The sequence below is a fragment of the Erinaceus europaeus genome, chromosome 3, assembly GCF_950295315.1.
Source record: "Erinaceus europaeus chromosome 3, mEriEur2.1, whole genome shotgun sequence".
Taxonomy (NCBI): domain Eukaryota; kingdom Metazoa; phylum Chordata; class Mammalia; order Eulipotyphla; family Erinaceidae; genus Erinaceus; species Erinaceus europaeus.
In genome coordinates, this window is record NC_080164.1 from 145,676,249 (window position 1) to 145,699,141 (window position 22,893).

Here is a 22,893-nt window from a genome sequence, read left to right on the forward strand (position 1 = left end):
CCTAGCCGACTGAATCCACATGGATCCCAGTCACTTTCAAAGCCAGCAACAAGCAGACATCAGGCTCAACCTGACGCTGTTGACTGGCTACAGAAGAAGGGCAAACGCTAGAAGAAGAAGTGAGGGCAAGGTCCTAGAGAGGCCCATTAGAAAGTTTATGATGACATTCCTGATGGAACTGCCCAGTGATGGAGAAAAGAAGGACCTATTCAAGGTCTAGTCCCATTATATCAATGTGGAAATCCAAGGATTCCCTGACTAGGGCCCCCATGATGGGGTGGCTTGGAACTGACCAACAAGCCATTGTTAAACTGTGCCATTCCTTTACTCTTTTTTAAAGATTTTATTTATTTATTTATTTATTAATGTGAAACATAGGAGGAGAGAGAAAAAGCCAGACATCACTCTGGTACATGTGCTGCCGGGGATTGAATTCAGGAGGACCTCATGCTTGAGAGTCCAGTGCTTTATCCACTGCGCCACCTCCCAGACCACCACTCCCTTGCTCTAATCCAGTTTTTGTAGTCCTTACTTTATCTGACAAGGTTAGACTTAAAGTGATTGAGAGAAATGAAATGGGGGAGGGGGGTTGGAGAGGAGGGTTTCTAGGCCTACATAGTAAATATTTGATTAAGTACTTTATGGTGTCTTCTTAAGTCTTTCTACTTGCTTACTGAATTTCCTGAGTCTAAATAGAATTATAGCAGATTACTATGTACATTTACTTTGAGGTACACATTTTCCCCTAACTTATGAATACCTGTGTACATGCACCCTGTCTCTTAGGCCCTGTTTTATATCTAAAGTCTGTAACTTTGTTAAGGAATGCACCATTTGAAATGGAATTAGGGAGTCCCTTGAGTTAGGAAACGTCCCACCAGATTACCAAAGTTGGAGGGTTGATGTCTCAGATTCAGCAGCTCTGGATACAGTCTGAAGGAAAGCATGGTGTGGAGGCACTGGTTATATTGGATTAGTTGAGGTCAGCTGAAGCAGTAGCACAGGGAAGGAGATCAAGAGGAGAATTATGAAGAAATACAAGCAAAAGGGGGTCAGGTGGTAGCACAGCAAGCAGGTTAAGTGCACATGGCGCAAAGCACAAGGACCAGAGTTAGGATCCTGGTTGGAGCCCGCGGATCCCCACCTGCAGGGGAGTCGCTTCACCAGCAGTGAAGCAGGTCTGCAGGTGTCTATTTTTCTCTCCCCCTCTCTGTCTTCCCCTCCTCTCTCGATTTCTCTGTCCTATCCAACAACAACAGCATCAATAACAATAACAACAACCAGGACAATAAACAACCACAACAATTACAACCAGGACAACAAAAGGGAAAAAAATAGCCTCCAGGAGCAGTAGATGCATAGTACAGGCACCGAGCCCCACCAATAACCCTAGAGGCAAAAAAAAAAAATACAAGCAAAGTTCCAGAGATTCCAGGATAGGGAGAAATATGGATTTTAAAGAGAATGAGGAAAGTTCCTTGCTGTGTTAGAGTTTAATATGGCAATATATACTTATTATTATAACCAAGTTATTTTGGAGCTTGGTTTACTAAAAAAAAAAAATCCTGGGAAAAAAAAAAAAAAAAAACCACCATTTTTTTTTGTACCATACAAGATTTCACCATGGTTTATGTCATTTAGTGTTATTTACAAATAGTTATATCCTAGTTTTTAAAAATTACTTTAATTAATTTTTTTAGTTTTTTTAAGTGTTGCTTATTTATTTATTTATTTATGAGAAAGACAGGTAGAGAGAGAAAGAACCAAGCATCACTCTGGTACATGTGCTGCCAGGCATTGGACTCAGGACCTTATGGTTGAGAATCCAATACTTAATCCATTTTACCACCTCCCAGACCACTTTTTTTTAGTTTTTGTCTTAACCAGAGCACTGCTCAGCTATACTTTATGGTGGTGCAAGGAACTGAACCTGGGACTTTGGAGACTCAGGCAAGAAAGTCTCTTTGCATAGCCATTATGCTATCTACCCCCCCCCCCCCCCCACTATTTCTTAGATACTGACAGACTTGTTGCTTGTGATCCACCTCCTGTAAGATTTTAGGTAATTTGGTATATGTTATTAGAAATGCTTTAACAATTTTAGCAGTGTCTGCATTCTTGCAGTCAACAGATTTGAAACCTTAAATGTTTAGACTAGTGGAATATATACTCAGAACTGAAATCTATGCATTTACAGACATTGAGACATTCAGTCTATTTCTCCCTGACATATTAAATAGTGATTTATAAGGCTATAGGTTAACAGGAGTATAGACTAACACTGTTCCCACCATCATAGATCTGTGTCCCCCTTCAAAGGAGCTTAAAATCTACCCTCCCTCCAAAGAGTCTTATACTTTGCTGCAATACTTCAAACCATTTGCTGTTATATGCCACTTGTAACCTAGACATTTTTTTTTTTTTCTACCAGAGCACTGCTCAGCTCTGGCTTATGATGGTATGAGGGATTGAACCTGGGACTATGGAACCTCAGGCATGAGAGTCTTCTTATACAACCATTATACTATCTATCCCCACCTATAACCTAGACATTCTAAATGAATGTATAAGGATTGATAAGGATTGGTGCAGTGCCATTACTCAAAGTGCATGTGCTTTTAATTTTCTTTAAAAAACAAACAAATAAACACACACACACTTTACCACTCAGCAATGGTAAATGAAGTGCTGGAGGTTGAACCTGGGGCCTCAGTCTTGTAAGTCCTAAACTGTCTTGCTGAGCTACTACCCCAGCTCACGTGATTAAGTAAGGACTGGGAGTAACATTTTCCCACAAGAAAGCTATCACCTTACAGCCCCAGCCTTTAATGAATCCTCAGAGGAAGGCTGAATATTTACACAGAATGTTTTATAAAACTCCAAGCTTGGACTTGCTGGTGAAGATAGTGGGACTTTAGACAGACTGCTTTTGTCTTTCTAAACTGAGATAGTCAGATAACATGTTTAACTGGGACTGGGTTTCAGTGTTGAGTGGTCTTCTAATTAACCAGAGAGAGAAAGCATGACTATACAATTACAACATACAGACACAGTGATCTTTTTCATGGTTAACTAAGTGCACTTGCAAAATTAACTTGAACTTTGGGAAATTAAATTGAGTTGAATGAGAAATGTTAGACTTCAGAAAGTAATTTGAATCAAACTTGATATCTTATAGAAGCCTAAGGGTGTTTGGATTAGACCTCTGGTTCTATGTCAGCCTGACATAGAAGTTGCAGCAGCAGGTCTTAATCAGTCAACCTCTCTTGAATGAAAGTCGGTTGAATTAGATGGATCTGATATTCAGTTTTGTAAAAACTGGCTATTTTTCTTTTTCTTTTTTAATTTCTTTATTGGGGAATTAATGTTTTACATTTGACAGTAAATGCAAGTTTGTACATGCATAACATTTTCCATTTTTCCATATAACAATGCAACCCCCCCCCCCAGGTCCTCTGTCATCCTTTTTGGACCTGTATTCTCCCCTCTACCCACCTGGCTATTTTCCTTTGTTGCTTGTAGTCACTGACTGTTCATTTCTCTATCTTATTTTGCATACACACGTTCCAGGCTTGAGCCACCCCCCCCCCCACTTACTCCACTAGAGGAAGTCTGGATGCTGTGATGTTTCTCTCTCTCTTCCTCATTCACTCTGTCTCACCTTCTATCTGAACAAGTTGGCCTGGAGTGGTGAAGCCTGTGGTGATAACAAAATTGAAAAAGCCTGATAATGCTAAGCGTGTGGAGTGTATAAAACATTTGAGACCCTGACACACTGTTGGCAGGACTATAATATGGCCATTTAAGAAGCTGGCTTGTCAGTATCTCCTCAAATCGTCAATATACATGCCCTGTGACCCAGAAACTTCTGCATAAGTATCAGTTTATTAGACATGTGAACATATATGATCCAAAAGACACAAATAAAAATAGTCACTGAAGTTATTTTTACCAATGGTATCAAGTTAATAACAAGCGAAATATCCACATGTGAACATATATGAACTAAAAGACACAGACAAAAATAGTCACTGAAGTTATTTTTACTAATGATCTCAAGTTAATAACAAGCGAAATATCCACCAAACTTGAATTTGTAAATTGACTGATACCTTCATACAATGGGATGCTATACAGTGTCACAAACTAATGAAGTATAGGCTTTCTGAGCAAAAGGGAAACAATTCATAAATGAAATATTGAGCAAAAGAAACCTAGCACCCCCTCCACCCCCCTCAAAAGAAAAAGCACACTGCATGGTTTTATTTATTCAAGCACACATAAGGAAATAAACCAGGCAAATGTAAGTTTTGGTGTTAGAAGTCAAGAAAAGGAGGAGAGATTGGAGGCTGCTGGGGGTAATGCTCTAGTCCAGCATGATGGCTGCATGAATGTGTCTGCTAGGTGCCAACACATACGCTCTTTCCTGAATGTAGATATTTATTCCCTTTATTTATTCATTGCCTAGAGACAACCAGAAATCAAGACAAATGGGGAGGTAGAGAGAAAGAGAAACACAGAGACACCTGCAGCACTGCTTTATCACTTGAAAAGTTTTCCCCCTCTCTGCAGGTGGGGACTGGAGACTTGAACCCGGGTCCTTGCATTGTAACATGTGCACTCAACCAGGTGCACTGCCACCTGGCTCCCTGAATGTAGATTTTCATCCATTCCAGAAAACAAGTTGCTTAGACACAATAGCTATAGCTTAAAAAAAATAGAGAGATTCATTTATTCATTAGTATTAAAGCGGAAAGAGAACCAGGGCATCACTCTGGCACATGTGATGCTGGGAATCCAACTCAGGACCTCATGCTTGTGAGTCCAGTTCTCTAACCACTACACCAGCTCCCAGGCTGTGAAAATAGCTTATTGAAAAATTGTGATAATCTAGCAATCTGTGATAAGTGTTGCTGAAATTCATCATTTCCTAACACTGACTTCAACCAAATGAGTTATTATTTTTTAAGTATTTATTTATTTTGGAGAGACAGAGAGACATTGAGAGAGAGGGGAGAGGTAGAGTGGGAGTGAGAGACATCTGCAACTCTACTTCACCGCTTGTGAAACTCCCCCCCCCCGCAGGTGGGGACTAGATCCTTGAACCCAGTTCGTGTGCACTTGTAATGTGTGCACTTAACCAGGTGTGCCACCACTCAGCCCCACATTATCATGTAACTACCACTGTCCTAGCTATCTTGAATTGTACTTATTGTTATTTTTATCAAGATTCATTGCTTATTTTTATCAGAGAACAGAGCACTGCACCTGTTAAGCCATGGGCCTCATGCACTCAAGACGTGTGCTCTACCTGCTGAGCCACCTCCATAACCACTGCCCACCCCACCCCCTTTAAAAATAAAAATAAAAAAGCCCAGGAAGCAATGAGTATAGTGTGCCTAAGGTGGGAATATACAAAATACCATTGTCTTAAATCAGAATTCTGTGAAAAACAGTGCATGTCCTTAGTGATCATTTTAATCAATTATTACTCTTGAAACTTTTAACTCATTGACAGTTCATGTGTGACTTGAAAGCCTTAGTAAACAAATTTGGCATTCTTGGCCAATCTGCTTCTCATAACCTACCTTGTGGCCACTTGGTAGCCCGCATTGCAAGTGCTTTGCTTTACAATGGAAGAATACCACTGACACCACTAAGAGGCTGCTGCCTATGGGGGTCCTGTCAGCATCCCCTTAATCTGTCTGGTGCTATTTTCTGAAAAGAAACGGAATGCTGATCCCTGCCTAGGGATAAACTGTATAGTTCAAGAGTTCAGGGCTGGGGGTCGGGCGGTAGCAGGGCGGGTTAGGCGCACGTGGCGCATAAGCGCAAGGACCCGAGTAGGGATCCGGGTTCGAGCTCCGGGCTCCCTACCTGCAGGGGAGTAGCTTCACAGGGTGGTGAAGCAGGTCTGCAGGTGTCTGTCTTTCTCTTCTCTCTCTGCCGTTCCCTCTTCTCTCCATTTCTTTTTGTCCTATCCAACAACAGTAATAACTATAACAAAAATTAAAAACAACAAGGGCAACAAAAGGGGAAAAAATGGCCTCCAGGAGCAGTGGATTCATGGTGCAAGCACTGAGCCCCAGCAATAACCTGGAGGCAAGAAAAAAAAAGAGTTCAGGACCATCCTATCTTGCTTTCAATGCATCCTGCCATTGTCAATTTTTAAATATTTTTAAATATTTATTTATTTTTCTTTTGTTGCCCTTTTTTTATCGTTGTTGTAGTTATTATTGTTGTTATTATTGATGTCGTTGTTAGATAGGACAGAGAGAAACGGAGAGAGGAGGGGAAGACAGAGAGGGGGAGAGAAAGATAGACACCTACAGACCTGCTTCATCACCTGTGAAGCGACTCCCTTGCAGGCCCGGGGCTCTAGCCTGGATCCTTATGCGGGTCCTTGAGCTTTGCGCCACCTGCGCTTAACCTGCTGCGCTACCGCTACCGCCGGACTCCCGGCCATTGTCAGTTTTCTTAGAAGGAGAGAACCAAAGAGAATTACAGCTGCTGCCCCAAGAAAGGAAATCTCATTCCAGTTGCCACGTGTGACTCCTTGCCCTCCCACTAGGTGGCGATGGTGGTAGGTTGCTAACATTTTGGGAGTTAGTTACTTGGGGTGGGGGTGGGGATTTGAGAACAAAGCAAAAAAATATGTATTTTTCAACTGCAATGTCGCTTTATTGAGGAAGTAATTTTTTCTTTATTGCAAACAGTGTTCGTGGATGTGGAAGGAATATAAACTCCCTTAGTCCCTCTCAGCAAGACAGCCTGATGGAAATCTTATCTGGCTAGAAAGCAATTCACCTTAACCTAGAGAGTCTGTGTTTACAGTGCTTCCAGTTTTATTCTCTATTCATCACTTTCTTCAGTCGTACCCCTTCCCTCAATACACATTGAGCACCTTATGTGCCTTGCTGTTCTGAAGGATCTGGCAGTGAACAAAGCAGTCAAAATTCTTTGGGAATGATGGAGTATATGTTCCTGCCTACTTTATTGAGAACATAGAGTTAATCTCAGGTTATTTCACTCACCCTAATGAATAGATTTCCTTCTTTTGGAAGTTCTTAGGTCCTTGAGCTGCACTCCCACTCTTCTTTCTATTAACTACCCCCATCGAGTCTCATTGGTAAGTTCACTAACCTTTTCACCTTTGTTGACAAACTGGTCTGGGTTCTTTTCAATCATGATACAAGAATTATTAAAACAACTAGACTCTTCCCCTGATTCCTTTACCTCTTTTAAGTTGCAGTTTTAGGTGTCTTCTGATTTTATGGTCAGATCACTCTGGAAAGTTTTGTTTTTGAGGAAGCTCCTTTGCTTCAACTTCTTCAGCACACAACTAAACCTTCTTTCTTATTTTATTTTATTTTTATTTTTATTTTTTATTTTATTGCTGGGGCTTGGTGACTGCGCTATGAATCCACTGCTCCTGGAGACCATTTTTCCCATTTTGTTGCCCTTGTTGTTGTCATTATTATTATTGTTGTCATCGATGTTGTTGTTGGATAGGACAGAGAGAAATGGAGAGAGGAGGGGAGGCAGGGAGGGAGGGGGAGAGAAAGATAGACACCTGCAGACCTGCTTCACCACCTGTGAAGCGAACCCCCCCTGCAGGTGGGGAGCCGGGGCTCGACCCAGGATCCTTACACCGGTTCTTGTGGTTGGTGCCATGTGCGCTGCTTAATCCGCTGCATTACCGCCTGACCCCCAACAGCTAAACCTTCTAAGCCCCCTGCCCCACGCGCCCCAACCCTTAATCCAGTATGGCTACCTGCTATAGATCATTCAAATCAGAACTTGACATGAGTACAGGATGGTAATTACAATGATTCTGATCAAATGAACCAAATAATATTCTCCTGACTATTAGAGACTCTTCTATGTAAATATATAGCATTGTGCTGAGATGTAAGATCAATTTTTTTTTTATAAATAGGAATATAAAAAATGCCCTTTGCGGAGTCGGGTGGTTAGCTAGTGGGTTAAGCGCACGTGGCGCAAAGCGCAAGGACCAGCATAAAAATCCCGGTTTGAGCCCCCGGCTCCCCACCTGCAGGGGAGTCGCTTCACAGGCGGTGAAGCAGGTCTGCAGGTGTCTATCTTTCTCTCTTCCCCATCTCTCTCCATTTCTCTCTGTCCTATCCAACAACAACAACATCAACATCAACAATAAGTACAACAACAATTGAAACAACAAGGGTAACAAAGAGGAAATTAAAAAAAACTTTTAAAAATGCATTTTGATAAAAAACTTATCAAGGAAGATGAGATGGAGAAGAATTCCTCTGGAAGTGAGGTTTGAATTGAGCTTTAAGGATTGAGTGGACTTGAAATAAGAGGATGAATACTAGGCTGAAGTTAGGCAAAGACATGAGCCTGCAGGTTTAGAAGCTTGACATGAGAATGATGTATTTGATTTAAAAGCTGGTAGAGGTGAGGCAGAGTTAAATTGGGGAGGTCTTTGCAAATAGCAGAGAGCTGGATATTTCTGACTTCTTTGGTTGTCTGTTAAACCGCCCTTCGAAACCAAACATCTTTAATTTCTCTTCTTACCTCCCTCTCAGCCAATTACAGTATGTATTCTATCTGCCACCTTATCTTTGTATGGAGGAGTCTTTTTTCTTTATCAGTTATTTAATATTGATTTATAAAACTGTAAGATAATAGGGGTATAATTCCATTCAGTTCCCACCACCAGAGTTCTGTGTCCCATCGCCTCCATTGGAAACGGCAGTAGTTCTTGCACGGAGGGTCTTCTATCCTTATGTCTATCCTCACTCTCTATGCTCGCACAGGCAGTTTCATCCATAGCCACATGTGCTATATTAATTACTCTTTTATTTGTCTCCAGTTCAGATAATTCTTCTGAGCTCCATACTTGTACTGGGCCGAACTATTCAGGGGTTTCATGGTTATCTCAAAGTATACACCCCTGGAACCAAATTCACCTGCATCATCTTCAACATTTGCTTTCATAAAAAAACAGTACTCTTTATTCTAGTCATAAACTTGCCATCCATCTTTGACTCATCCTTGTGCCTTGTCTCAGCCAGTCATCAAATTCAGCTAGCTAGCTTCAAAAAAAGTCTTCAATCTGTCCTTTCCTTCTTTTCCCATGGTTACTTCCTTAACTCATGCCACTGACAGCTCTGGACTTTTCTCACCAGACTTCAACTGGCTTCTCATCTAGAGTGTCTTTGCTCTTCTTCAATCTTCTTTCTCCATATGCTCAGCCAACTGGAATAATCTTTTCTTTTAATTAATCAAATTACATCAGCAAATAAAAATCTAATCATGTTCCAACCTAATTTTAAGACCTTTCACTGCCACTTCCAGATAAGTTATTTGTTCTAAAGGTTTAGGAAATCTTAACCATCATGAAAATCTTTATTATTTCAGATGCAGAAAGTGTTGTAGGAACTTTAATCTGCTGTCCATTACAAAGTTAACTTATCCTTAATTTCTACTAATTGCATGCAAAAGTAGCAAAGACATTCATTCAATAGCTATGCCAAAGAAGATCTCATTAGGAACTGTGTATAAGTGCTGGGTCTGCCATGTTTTATCTTGTGATCACTAGTGAGTGTGTGATGATACAAAATATGTCTTTTTTTTCATTTTTTAAATATTTATTTATTTTCCCTTTTGTTGCCCTTGTTTTTCATTGTTGTAGTTATTATTGTTGTTATTGATGTCGTTATTGTTGGATAGGACAGAGAGAAACGGAGAGAGGAGGGGAAGACATAGAGGGGGAGAGAAAGATAGACACCTGCAGACCTGCTTCACCGATTGTGAAGTGACTCCCCTGCAGGTGGGGAGCAAGGGGCTTGAACTGGGATCCTTAAGCCAGTCCTAGCGCTTTGAGCAACGTGCACTTAACCAGCTGTGCTACCGCCCAACTCCCAAAATATGCCTTTAATAAATATTTGTTCAGTACATACTAAGGGGGGGATGAGCTATCTATCATAGTTACTCACAGAATTGAAATATAAGCCACAGAAACTAATTTGGTAATCAGATTCAACTGCCATTAGATTGCTCCCCCCCCCAAGATGACTAGTATTTCCATATCAAAAGAGCTGTAGTAAGAGGAAAGGAATGAATATGTCAGGCACATATTCCTGGGACCAGATGACATTTTATTAAAAAAAAAAAAAAGTACATGATAAGTTTCTTCTCTCTAGGAGTTTCCAGGCCACTTGGAGGGAGACAAAAGTCCAGATGTTTTACATTTGGCATATGTCTTATGGACAAGTCACTGAGCTTCCCCCACCTTTTTTTCTTTTTAAATGGTGAGCAAGGGCAGGGAGGATAGCATAATGGTTATGCAGAGTACTTTCATTCCTGATGCTCTGAAGTCTCAGGCTCACCCTCACCCCTTAACAAAAGATAAAGTTGAACAGTGCTGTGGTAAAAAAAAAATAAATAACATTCATAAATAAAATAAAATGGTTGGCAGAAACATCAGTCTCTTCATGTCTGATAAGGAGTGGGGAACTGATACAAATCAAATGCACAATAATAATGGCTATTACTGGCAAAGGGTAGATAGCATAATGGTTATGCAAAGAGACTCATGCCTGAGGTTCCACAGTCCCAGGTTCAATCCCCTACACCACCATAAGCCAGAGCTGCACAGTGCTCTGGTTTAAAAATAAAAAATAAAATAAAATAAAAATAATGGCTATTACTTATACTAAAGTTCAGGGTTGTGTGTACTAAATAGTCAGAAGGTTGCTGCACAGAGGGGTTCTGTTTTAATGTGCAGCAGGGGCCCCAAACTAGGGTGTGGCAGACCATATGCACTGTGGGGCTCAGGGGAACAGAATCTGGCAAGCTGTGGTCCAGCAAGGGGAGTGCTTCTCTCTGGACCTGCCTTCAGGGCCTTCTACTATGGAGACCAAATGCCAGAATGGCATCCTCTAGGATTGCTCTCAGCATGCTATAGTGGTTATTTGTAAGGCTGTTGCTGCAACTCCTAACTGGCTTATAGCTTTTACTTTTTTCCCTTCCCGGTTTCTATTAATTTGTAGGTACAGACCAGAGTAAAGTCCCATACCTGGTGGATCTCTTTCCAATATGGTTTATTGGAGGTTGTCTCTCTGTATCTGTGCTTGTTTGATGGCCTTTGTCCTTTGCTGTGGAAAACCTGTTTCTGTGTTGGGGTTTTCTATATTACACTGTTGTCACTTTGCTATTGATGGCAAAAGGACAAAAACAAAAAAACAGGTTTTCTCTATTTGTCCAACTTGCCCCACCCCTTTAGTTTTATTTTATTTATTTATTTTTAAACAATTTATTTTCATGACAGAGAGAGATATATGGATGCACCAGAGAGTTGCTCAACTCTGATTTGTTAGTGTTGGGGACTGAATCAGGGATCTGGGAAACTCAGCCATTAAAAGTCTTTTGCAGACCCATTATGCATTCTTCCCAGCTTACCCCTTCATTTTCTTCTCCTTCTCCTTCTTCTTCTTCTTCTTCTTCTTCGCCTCCAGGGTTATTGCTGGGGCTCAATGCCTGCACTATGAATCCACAGCTCCTAGAGGTTATTTCCCTCCCTTTGTTGCCCTTGCTATTTATTGTCATTGTTGTTATTATTGTTGTTGCTAGATAGGACAGAGAGAAATCGAGAGAGGAGGGGAAGATAGAGAGGGGGAGAGAAAGATAGCCGCCTGTAGACCTGCTTCACCACCTGTGAAGTGACCACCATGTAGGTGGGGAGCTGGGAGCTTGAACGGGGATCCCTGTGCCAGTCCTAGCGCTTCGCACCATGTAAGCTTAACCCACTGCACTACCACCCGGCCCCCTTCCCCTTCAGTTTTCATACTCACTTTCCCATTCTAGAGTTCAACAGTCATCTCAGCTATCCTCTAGTTGCAAAACATCTTTCCTCAATATTCTTTCATTAGCTTGTCAACATTTTTATTATGTTGCCTCTTATCAGTTCCAAATGTTTCCTCATGGAGTGAAGCTGAAGTTAGGATTAGTCTTCAGTTGATGCCTTTTCCAATTTAGACCTATGACTACACACCAATCTTGTAGCCATGTAAAAATGGATTTAATTATTCATGAATTTGACAAGATCTGTGGTGTTCAGTTGATATGCTTTGTATGTAATTCACTGCCTGAATTACAATCTGAATATTTGTCTGTACTGAGCACTTCAGTTATAGGCTACAGATTTTAAAATACATGCAAAAGATCCTTTTAACTTGCTGACATAGCACTCAGCAATCACATGATGTTCAATTTTCATTTTGTCAATGGTATTTTCAATCTTTTGGATCTTGTAATCCATTGTGCTAATGTTAGCAGAAATACTGAACTTGATTATGATATAAAATTTCCATATCATTTAAGACTTTGGAGTATTGCCTTTATAGTAGATGGTTTGTGAAACTGAGTCTGAGTTTTAGCCTTGAGGTTACTTCTAACCATGTTTTGTGACTTTCCTTAAGTCCAAATTTTTTCAGGCCTTGGTTACCCAATAGACTGTATGTAGGTTATTGACTTCACTTCCTCCTTCAAGGTTTCATTTACAATACTTGGCTAACTCCATGGAGGTATGATACTTGATCCTCTGAATCCTATTTTACTGATCTGTAAAAGGCCATGATAGTAACATCTAATGCCTGATAGTTACAGTGGCGACTGAAGATTATATATATATATATATAGGGCTGACATGATAAGATGATAAGAAATTCAAGTGAGTTTTCATTCATTACCAGAATCTGTTTGAAAGGAAGACTTTGGAAGAACAATGTATAAGCTGGCATATTACTCCATTAAAAATATATACAGTCAGAAGAGCTGGATGTTGGTACACCACGTTGAGTGCACACATTATCATGCACAATAACGCGTTTAAGCCCCTGGTCCTGACCTGCAGGGGGGAAACTTCACAAGTGGTGAAAGAGTGCAGCAGGTTTCTCTCTCTTTCTCCTCAATTTCTCTCTGGACTATCAAATAAAAATAAATAAATATTTCTTCCAGGTTTATAATTTATTGTGCAAATTTTCACGAGTTGTTGTTAGCTTCACCAGGCAATAGGAACTAAGCAGGTAAGGTACAATTTTGAATCCATTTGTGCTGCTTTCACAGAGCACAGAGGGAGAGTTTTTTTTTTTTAACTTTAATTTGAAATACAAGACTAACAATTCAATTCCTCCATATGTGGCCAGCACACAATTCATTTTACTTGTGAGAGTACAATAACTGAAATACTTTTTAACACCAATGTACTGGAATAGGGCATCAGATTTTGGACCAGTCATGATTCTGATCTTCTGAAAGGTCTAATGCAGGATGTGTCTTTCAATGTACACACTCTCACTCAGCCTGGCCAGAAACAGATGCCCTCATAAATAAACATTAAAACATATGTATATATTATATCTATCTATCTATCTATCTATCTATATATGTATATGTAGTGAGGCAGTGGCTTACCTGGTTAAACACACATTACAGTATACAAGGACCAGGGTTCAAGTCCTTGGTCCCCACCTGCAGGGGGAAAGCTTCACAAGTGGTGAAGCAGGGTTGCAGGTATCTCTCTTATTTCCCTCTTTATCTTCCCCCTCCCCTCTTAATTGCTCTCTGTCTCTATCCAATAGGTAATAATAATAGATTAAAAAAAGGAAAAAAGTAGTAAAAGATTTATTAAAAAATAAAAATATATACAGGGCCAAATGTGTATGGATAATTGTGTGCCCATTTGTATGTGGTTATCTATGTATGATATATATATATATATATATATATATATATATATATATATAATTTTTTTTTTTTAAACTAGGGCATTGGTCAATTTTGGCTGTGGTAATGTGCCAGAGACTGAACCTGGGACTGCCAAGCCTCAAGTATATAAGTCTGTTGTGGGGGCTGAGTGGTAGCGCAGGGTAAGCGCACATGGCGCAAAGCACAAGGACCAGAGTAAGGATCCCGGCTTGAGCCCCCGGTTCCCCACCTGCAGAGGGGTAGCTTTGCAGGCAGTGAAGCAGGTCTGCAGGTGTCTCTCTTTTCTCTCCTCCTCTCTGTCTTCCCTATCTCTCTCGATTTCTTTGTCCTGTCCAACAATGACAACAGTAATGACAACAACAATAATAACGACAACAACAAGGGTAACGACAACGGCAATGAAATGGGAAAAATGGCCTCCAGGAGCAGTGGATTCGCAGTGCAGGAACCGAGCCCCAGAGATAACCCTGGAGGCAAAAAAAAAAAAAAAAAAAAAAGACTATTGCATAAACCATTGTATTACCTCCCTGAGTGGGGTATTACAATGCTTGCAGACAGCTCTCACCCCGGTGGAACTTGAGTGCCAACTCTCAACAGCCAGAAGGTAGCTTGTTCTGTGCAAATTTTTAATACTCATTTTTGATCCTAGACTGGCTAGGACCTCTACCAATTCATTCTTTCACCACTAACTAGTAACATTTTTCTTAATATTATTTCCTCGAGCTTCACATTTTGCTGATGCCACAAAGCAGATGGGGTTCTACAAAAAAGCATGTCTTGATTTCCCAACTTGTATTCACAATTTCTAATAAAAGAACCAAATGGCATTAAAATAATAATAATAATAATAATCTCACAAAACCTCCATCAGCAGCTGTCATCTTTTATTTCCACTAGAGGTTTTGTAGATATTAGCAATCAGTGGTTTTTAAGCCCTATATGCACAGCACTAAACAGATAATGGGGGACTGGAAACATGATTATTTTCCGAGTATGCTACCTTTGGTTAGATAAAAAGCTAGCTTTTGTTACATCAGTTTCTCTTCTAATTCAACTATGTTGGTTCAAGAAAGACCACATTTCACCTTTCTGTTTAAAGCTCTGAATCGCAACCTTGTATGTAAATTGTTCCACAACTTTGGAGTTGGATAGGCTTCTTAGCTTTACCTGCACTTTATCTGCGAAGTGGTGCACGGATTCGCGCTCTGCTCCAGCAAGAAATGTGTATCATTAGATGTAGCACCCTTCCTACAACATAAAGAAGTTGAGTGCCTGTCCCAAGAGCACTGATGTTTGAATTGAACATAAAGAAAAAAGTTTGTTCTCATGCTTTGTGGATTCGGATGGCTCCTCGAGCAGTTCCAGTCCTTGGCAACCCCCCACCCCCGACTTCTCCTATAACCAGAGAATGTCATAGACTGACTGACTGAGCACGCCGGTTCTGGCCTTCGCCCAGACCTAGATACCTGTGCTACAGACATCCGGCCCGCCCCCTTGTCCTGACCCCGTTTACTTCTCGGGTCCCCACGGGTGCCATCAGGCTGAAGCCCCGGGGAGAAATGAAAAGTTGGACGCAGCTACCCCTGTCCCTAGCTGTAGGCTTCCTCCAAAATATAAACCTTGGGAGGCTGGGTGGGGGTGTGTGTGAAGAGGTAAAAGAGTAAGTGAGGACGGAAAACGGGCCCCTGTCCCAGCCTCTCCACGGCACCGGTGCCCCGGCCCGCCCGACTGCCTTCCAGCCCGCGCTCGGCCCCTGCGGGTGAGCCGCCCCCAGCCCGGCAGCTTGCCGCTTCCCGGGGTGCGCGGGCCCCGAGAAGGGTCTTCCCGGGAGCCCCGCGCGCTGCGGCTGCAGCCGTTGCACGATCGGGGCGGGCCGGGCCTGCATTCCAGTCCGAACCGAGAGAAGCAGGAAATCCAAAGGGAAAGGCAAAGGCCGAGTGCGGGCTGGAGGGCGGCGGCGGAGCAGGGCCCTAGGGCCGGGGCGCGGGGCGCGGGGCACCGGGCGCCGGGAGCCCAGAGCCGGGTGCGTGCCGGCCGCCCCTCCCCGCTCCTCCCCGCACCGCCGGCCGCGGCCCAGGCAGCCTCTCTCCGTCACTCCCCGCCCCTCCTCTCTCCCTCCCGCCCTCCCCGCCTTCTCCGCCCTCCCTGCCCGCCTCCTCCTCCTCCGCCTCCTCCCTCCCGGCCTCCCTCTCCCAGCCAAACTGAAAGCCGGACCCCAGGCCGCTTCGCCGCCTCCCGGCCTCGCAGCCAGCGCTCCACCATGGACAGTCCTGTTTTCACCTTATAAAGATGGCGGTGCGGGATCGCTGCAACCTTTAGACTAATGACTGTCCGAAACATCGCCTCCATCTGTAATATGGTGAGTGGCCGCCGCCGCCGCCTCGGGGGTAGCGCCCGCGGCGAAGGGAAGAAAGGGAAACCCGAGCCGCAGCGCGCCCCGCGGCGGTGGGGGTGGGGGCCGGGGCCCCCGCGGCGCGGCCACAAGTTCCCGGCCCCCGGGCGGTGCTGGCGGGCCAGCCTGGGGCTCCACGGGCGGCCGCGGGAGGGGATCCAGCCCTAGGACCCCGGTGCCCGCCCTCAGGTCCCGGGGCCGCGCCGGAGAGCCTCCGCCCTCGGGCTGCAGTGGGAGCCTCTTGGGGGAGGGGAGAGACCAAACCCGGACGTCCCGGGGGAGGTGGGGGGTGTTGTGGCGGAGAAGCTGGGGATGGGGGCACCCATTCTGTTCCTACCCAGTGCCCCGCCGGCCTCCCCTACCGCCCTTATCTCTTTTTGAGTTCCCTCCTTCAACTGTATTTAAAATTCACTTTGCAAAGGCAATCGGTGTGTCTGGAGCAATGAGAAAGGTAATAAAGCTTTGAGAAAGTGCAGAATTGCTGTTGGAGAAGCGAACTTCTACCGGGTTTGTGAAAGCCGGGTGCTTTGCTCGGGCTGCCTCAGTTTCCCCATCTGCGAAAACTGGGCAAGATTAAGGTGGCAGGAAGATTTGGAGACTGTAGGGAAGGGGCCGGTTGTGGGCGTGGAGGAGGTCTCCGGGGGGTTCTGGACTGGCCCTGTAGACCCTGCAGAGTCGGGTGGGCGTGGACACAGCTCGCAGACATCACCCGGCTCTGATGGGCACTGGACCCGGGAGGTGGTGGTTACTTTTTAATTTGGGTTTCTCTGATAGCTTTCCCTTTGAGGTTTCTGCAGAAACTGCTTCTCACCCTGGGGTACCCAGGGTGCACCCTGCTGGCACCCCCACTTGTCAGAACCTTGGGGAGGGCAGCCTGCTACCCAGAGTATGGATGGCATTGCGCTCCTGTGCAGGGCTTTGCTTCCTTCTCCAGGATTCTGTCCTCGCCCCATTGCTGAGACAGTTCTATCTCCATCTCAATATCCATCTCTCTCTTTCCGTCTCTCTCTCTCTCCATCTCTCTCTCTCTCTCTCTCCCTCTCCCTCTCTCCCTCTCCCTCTCTCCCTCTCCCTCTCTCCCTCTCCCTCTCCCTCTCCCTCTCCCTCTCTCTCTCCCTCTCTCTTTTTCTCTCTCCCTTTCCCCAACCCCCCGCAGTTTGGGAGAAGCCTCCCTTGAAGCTAATAACTAATGGTACAGGCCCCTTAAGAGAATCCACGGAGGCTTGATTGAGAAGCCTTGGGCTAAGGTGATCTGTTTGCCCTTCCCCCATCACACCGCCTTTCTCCACATTTCTGTTGCAAGATTAGCACATTGCAAAGGAGTATTAAGAAGCCATGTGTTAGCTCAGGGGTAGAATTGAGACCCACTGGTGCTGGCTTCAGTTTTCTGAGCTGTTGGACACGGCCCCTTCCGGGGCCAGCAGAGCAAATGCCAGGGCTTCCCTGGGCGATAGCTGCAAAGACATTGGCAGCAGGACCAGTTAGATGTGGTGGGTGGCTCCGGGAGAGCTTCCATTTCCTTTCTTTCCTGACCTTCTCTCGCAGACTAGTCCCTAGCATTAAGGTTGCTGGGTGCAGTGAAAAAGTGATACCTTTCTTCTGGGTTTCTCTCTCTGCCAAGACCAGTTTCTGAGCTCTTTGTGCAAAAGGTCCCAGCCCTTGGTGCAGTCCCTGCCCTGCTTGTGTGTGGTGACACCTCTCTATTGAAGCAGATGGGAAACTTGAGAGCTGGTATGTCCCAAGAGGAAGCCCGCCTTCAGCTTTTCTTTTTTTGACCTCTGTACAGCTGGGGCCTCTTGACACACCTGGGCTGAATGTCACAATCTGTTTCTAGTAAAATTCAGCCAGGGAGACAAGCTTCAGGGAGGACAGGAGAGGAGCAGACCAGTGCTGGAGAGTTGACACCCCATATGAGTTCTCCCAAAGGTGCCAAATTTAGGATCCCCATCCAGGTGAAGGGAGGGGTTAATTCTTTTTTTTAAATAACATAATCTGTTCCCTCAAAGAACTTATTGAAACCCTTCCTTTTAAATTATTTATGTTTTTATTTTTAAATTAAAAATTATATTTATTTATTCCCTTTTGTTGTCCTTGTTGTTCTGTTGTTGTAGTTATTATTGATGTCATTGTTGGATAGGACAGAGAGAAATGGAGAGAGGAGGGGAAGACAGAGAGGGGGAGAGAAAGATAGACACCTGCAGACCTGCCTCAATGCCTGTGAAGCAAATCCCCTGCAGGTGGGGAGCTGGGGGCTTGAACTGGGTTCCTTACGCCAGTCATTGCGCTTTGTGCCACTTGCGCTTAACCCACTGTGCTACTGCCCGACTCCCTTATTTATGTTTTTCTAATGTTTTATTTATTTATTGGATAGAGACAGAAATTGAGAGGGAAGGGGGAGATAGAGAAATGGAGAGAGAAAGAGACACCTGCAGTGCTACTTCACTGCTCGTGAAGCCTTCTCCCTGCAGGTGGGGACTGTAGGCTTGAACCCAAGTCCCTGTGCATAGTAATATGCAGGTTCTACCCGGTGTGCACTGTCTGTGGGGGTGGTTAATTTTTATAAGAATCCTAGCTGAGTACTGTGTCATGAGCCATTGATGAGACGTGGATTCAAAGTTCAGGCAGACTTCCTAGGTGAAGTCCTGCCTGGCTCTGACATATACTAGCTTTTTGTCTTTGCACAAGTTGCTTTCCATCTTGCATTTCTTTCTGTAGATGGGAGTGACAACAGGGCTGCCACCTAGCACTGCTGTATTAAATTAGTTCTTGGGGGTACAGAGCCTCGTGCATAGCAAGCACTCAACGAGTGCAAGCTATTGTCATTAACATCACTTTTCACCTTCTTGTGTCACCTTCCAATTGTTTAAAGGACAATCCAGATGATGCCTTCTTGGCCCTGGTAGAAGCAGCTATTAATATAAACAACCCATATGTTAATTTACACAAATCAAGCTGAGTGGCTGTGTACAAAGGCTGGGGTGGGAATCCTTAACCCCGCCCCACATAAACGTCTGTTCAGGTCATCTTTGTCCCTCCCAGTCTCACTTCTCAAGTGAAGACGATGAGGAGGAGACGACTGTCTTTTCATCAGATCAGACTTAGATTTCTATTGGATTCCACTTACGATTCTGCACTTGATGATGAATTGCTTCCAGGTAGGTTTTCTGTGGGTGTCTTCTGTTTGGCTTCTCTCTGGGTCTCTTATTGGTCCTTCCTGACTTAGCTTCATTTGGTTCCAGTTGTTTTGAGTAATTGTTAGTAAGAGCAAGTGGCATTGCATTCTTTTTTTAAAAAGCAAACTGATTTGTCATGTCTTGAACAGGCCAGTGTGTGTCCAGAATGGTGTTACAAAATCACCCTGGGTTAGACTTGAACAAGCCTCGACCAAGCATTGAAAAGGAATTTGTTTCGTTCACCAGACAAGAAAGGACCCAGCAAAGCAGAAAACAGAACTTAGGGCAAATCCTTCATTTGATAAATAAATGCCTTTTCTCAGACTTCTCACACTGGGCTTAGATATAGGGGTCTTAGAAAAAGAGTTATATCCTTCCATTTGTCCTCTTCCCACTGATGTTTTATTGTCCACTGGAAGTTTAATTTTTCATCCATGTGAATTTCTGTCACTGTGATTCTTGGTCAGCTCACTTAGGGCATGCCAGCTTAGCTCCATAGCATGTCTGGTTTGGAGATAGTAAAGCTTGTTTGGCTGGTGTGTTGTAATTTTCAGAGTGCCCTGGCTGCTACCAGGCATGAGGAAATAAATGTCCCTGTTGATAATCCTCTGGTTTTTGTCCAGGCCAGTGGATTTAGTTTCATATGTATTTTTTGTGGCTCTATAGATGGAATTTTTTTTAAATCAATTTTTTTTTGGTATGTCTTCTGTTTGAAGAGCTTAAGGACTTTTCCAAAGAGGAGTTTGTTTGTTTGTTTTTTTATACTTGGAGAAACCAATGTACCTTTTAGAAATGTGGCTTCTACCCAAACAAAATGGTCTAACTTTAATGTTAATTGCATTTGTTATATCCCTGAATGTTGTACTATAGGGTAAGTGCCACGTATCAAAAAGATCATGCTTTGTTCCCATAAATGATTCCCTGTCTTCAAGGAATCTGTGGTTTCTTTTTATTTTAAAATGAGAAAAAAAGTATTATTGTTATTTTAAAATTTTCTTTATTGGGGGATTAGTGGTTTATAGTCCACAGTAAAATATAATAGTTTGTACATGTAAAAATGTATTGTTTTTAACTAGAACACTGCTCAGCTCTGGCTTATGGTGGTACTAAGGATTGAACTTGACACTTCAAAGCCTCAGGCATGAATTTTTTTTTTTTTTTCCTGCACTCCACCACTGGTGTTCTCTCTCTAGCCTAATCAGTGGTTTCTTATCTTGTGGGCACAGCACAAGTGAAGATACAACAGTTTCAATACAGTATATAGCATTTGTACAGATAAAGGTTGAACAAGGTTTCAGGAGCAATGCAGAGGAGAGACTGATGAACCTAGGAGAATGTTTCTGTGATACATTTTCATGTGACTATAAAGTTTGTCAGCTTTTATTTTATGTAAGAGCGTGACTATGGTCAATGTACTTTAGAAGTAGAATCTGTACCATTCATGTCTCTTCTGGTAAACATGAGTCTAATGGTGACTTTGCACCAATAATATTACTTGAGACTTTAGTTTTCTTTGACTTGTAAAACTAATTCCCCCCCAAAAAATAATAAAATAGGGAGTCGGCCGGTAGAGCAACAGGTTAAGCACAAGTGGTGCAAAGCACAAGGACCTGCGTAAGGATCCCAGTTTGAGCCCCCGGCTCCCCACCTTCAGGGGAGTCGCTTCACAGGCGGTGAAGCAGGTCTGCAGGTGTCTGTCTTTCTCTCTCCCTCTCTGTCTTCCCCATCTCTCTCCATTACTCTCTGTCCTATCTAACAACAACATCAATAACAACAATAATAACTACAACAACAATAAAAAACAACAAAGACAACAAAAAAGGAAAATAAATAAATTAAAAAATAATAAAATGAAACACATTATTAAAGCTACTAAAATAGAATTTTTTTCTTCTTTCTCCCACTGTCTTCCTTGGCTTGTCATGGTGTTTCTCTAAGAAAAATTATTTCTCTAAGATTTATTTATTTATTTATGAGAGAGAGAGAGAGAGAGAGAGAGAGGGAGGGCACCACGTGATGGTTCTCTGGCACATGTGATGCTGGGGAATCTCACGTGTGAAAGTCCAAGGCTTTCTACCTCCTGGCTGCAAAAATTTTAAATTAAAATTACATTGATTGGGAGTCGGGCGGTAGCTCAGCGGGTTAAGCACAGGTGGCGCAAAGCACAAGGACTGGAGTAAGGATCCTGGTTTGAGCCCCCGGCTCCCCACCTGCTGAGGAGTCGATTCACAGGCAGTGAAGCAGGTCTGCAGGTGTCTATCTTTCTCTCCCTCTCTCTGTCTTCCCCTCCTCTCTCCATTTCTCTCTGTCCTATCCAACAACGACATCAATAACAACAACAACAATAACTACAACAACAATAAAACAACAAGGGCAACAAAAGGGAAAATAAATATTAAAAATTTTTTTAAAAAATTACATTGATTTAAATTATCATGTAGGTTTCCAGTGCTCAGGATTGCATTTCTTTTTTTGATTTTTTAAAATACATATTCTTTAAGCATTTTATTTGCTAGGACAGAGATAAATTGAGAAAGAAAGGGAGAGACAGAGAGATACCTGCAGCACTGCTTCACCTCTTGTGAAGCTTCCCTATCCCCCCTGCAGATGGGGTCTAGGGGCTTGCCCAGCTCCTTGTGTGTGGTAACACATGCACTTAACTAGGAGCACCACTGCCTATCCCCCAGAATTGCATTTCTAGATCTGTATATACTACACTGATAATCACTGCTGAAGGTGCTGGTTGGTGGCATACCTGGTTAAGCACACATGTGAAAAACTATGTGAAAAACCCAAGTTTGAGGCCCTGCTCCCTACCTGTAGGGGGAATGCCTCACAACTGATGAAGTAGGTCTGCAGGTGTCTTTCTCTCTCTCTCTTCCTCTCTATCTTCCCCTCCCCCCTCAATAAATAGAAAAAATAGAAAAAAAAAGAAAAGAAATCACTGCTGAAAATCTAGTTTCAGTCTGCCATCATTTGCCTATTCTCTGCATCCTTCCCTTTACCCTTTTGGTAACCACTCTTATAATGTGTCATTTCACAACCCATGTAGTTGTAAAAATGACACTTTTTCTGGTCATCTTTTTAGTGAGTATAATTTATTTATTTATTTATTTCTTCCTCCCTCCCTCCCTTACTTTCTTTCTTTCTTTCGCCTCCTGGGTTATTGTGGGGGCTCAGTGCCTGCACTACGAATCCACTGCTTCTGGAGGCTATTTTTTTCCCCTTTTGTTGCCCTTGTTGATTATTATATTGTTGTTGTTGAGCATACTTTCTTAAGTCTTTATAAATACATGCATTTCTTGATTTACTTTCAACTATTTGAGTACCTAAGTCCGTTCTTTAAAACTATTGAACTTGTCAGATATCAGCCTTTTCCCAGACGTTAGCTTACTGGATATATATATATTTAGCATCTACTGAACAACCACAGTGGTTTACTGGATAGCATGCTGAATACTAGATTTCAGTTCTTTCATTTACTCATTTTTATGGAGCTGGGTCCTTGTGCATGAGTGATTTCATTGTTCTAGAGTTTTTTTTTTTTTTTCTTCTTCCCCCATTCAAACATAAAAA

The 22,893-nt window shown here is 43.0% G+C and overlaps 2 protein-coding genes across 5 annotated transcripts in view; one reads left to right on the forward strand and one right to left on the reverse strand.

Annotated features, from left to right (window-relative positions):
- Positions 1 to 12,923: 12,923 nt before the first annotated feature.
- LOC132537714 (ATP synthase membrane subunit K, mitochondrial-like) lies at positions 12,924 to 13,283 on the reverse strand. Its single transcript, XM_060188627.1, has one exon. The coding sequence runs from the start codon at positions 13,281 to 13,283 to the stop codon at positions 13,005 to 13,007; it is 279 nt and encodes a 92-aa protein (XP_060044610.1). The 3' UTR covers positions 12,924 to 13,004.
- Positions 13,284 to 15,929: 2,646 nt separating this feature from the next.
- Positions 15,930 to 22,893, forward strand: part of USP46 (ubiquitin specific peptidase 46) — a 74,842-nt gene continuing 67,878 nt past the window's right edge. For 3 of the 4 annotated variants that reach the window (XM_007539702.3, XM_016184912.2, XM_060188066.1), the window contains exon 1: positions 15,930 to 16,111. In XM_007539702.3, the coding sequence (XP_007539764.1) occupies positions 16,076 to 16,111 (36 nt within the window). In that variant the 5' untranslated portion in view covers positions 15,930 to 16,075. Of the gene's footprint in view, positions 16,112 to 19,187; positions 19,300 to 22,893 lie in introns of those variants that run through there. The other variant, XM_060188065.1, reaches the window with a different exon arrangement.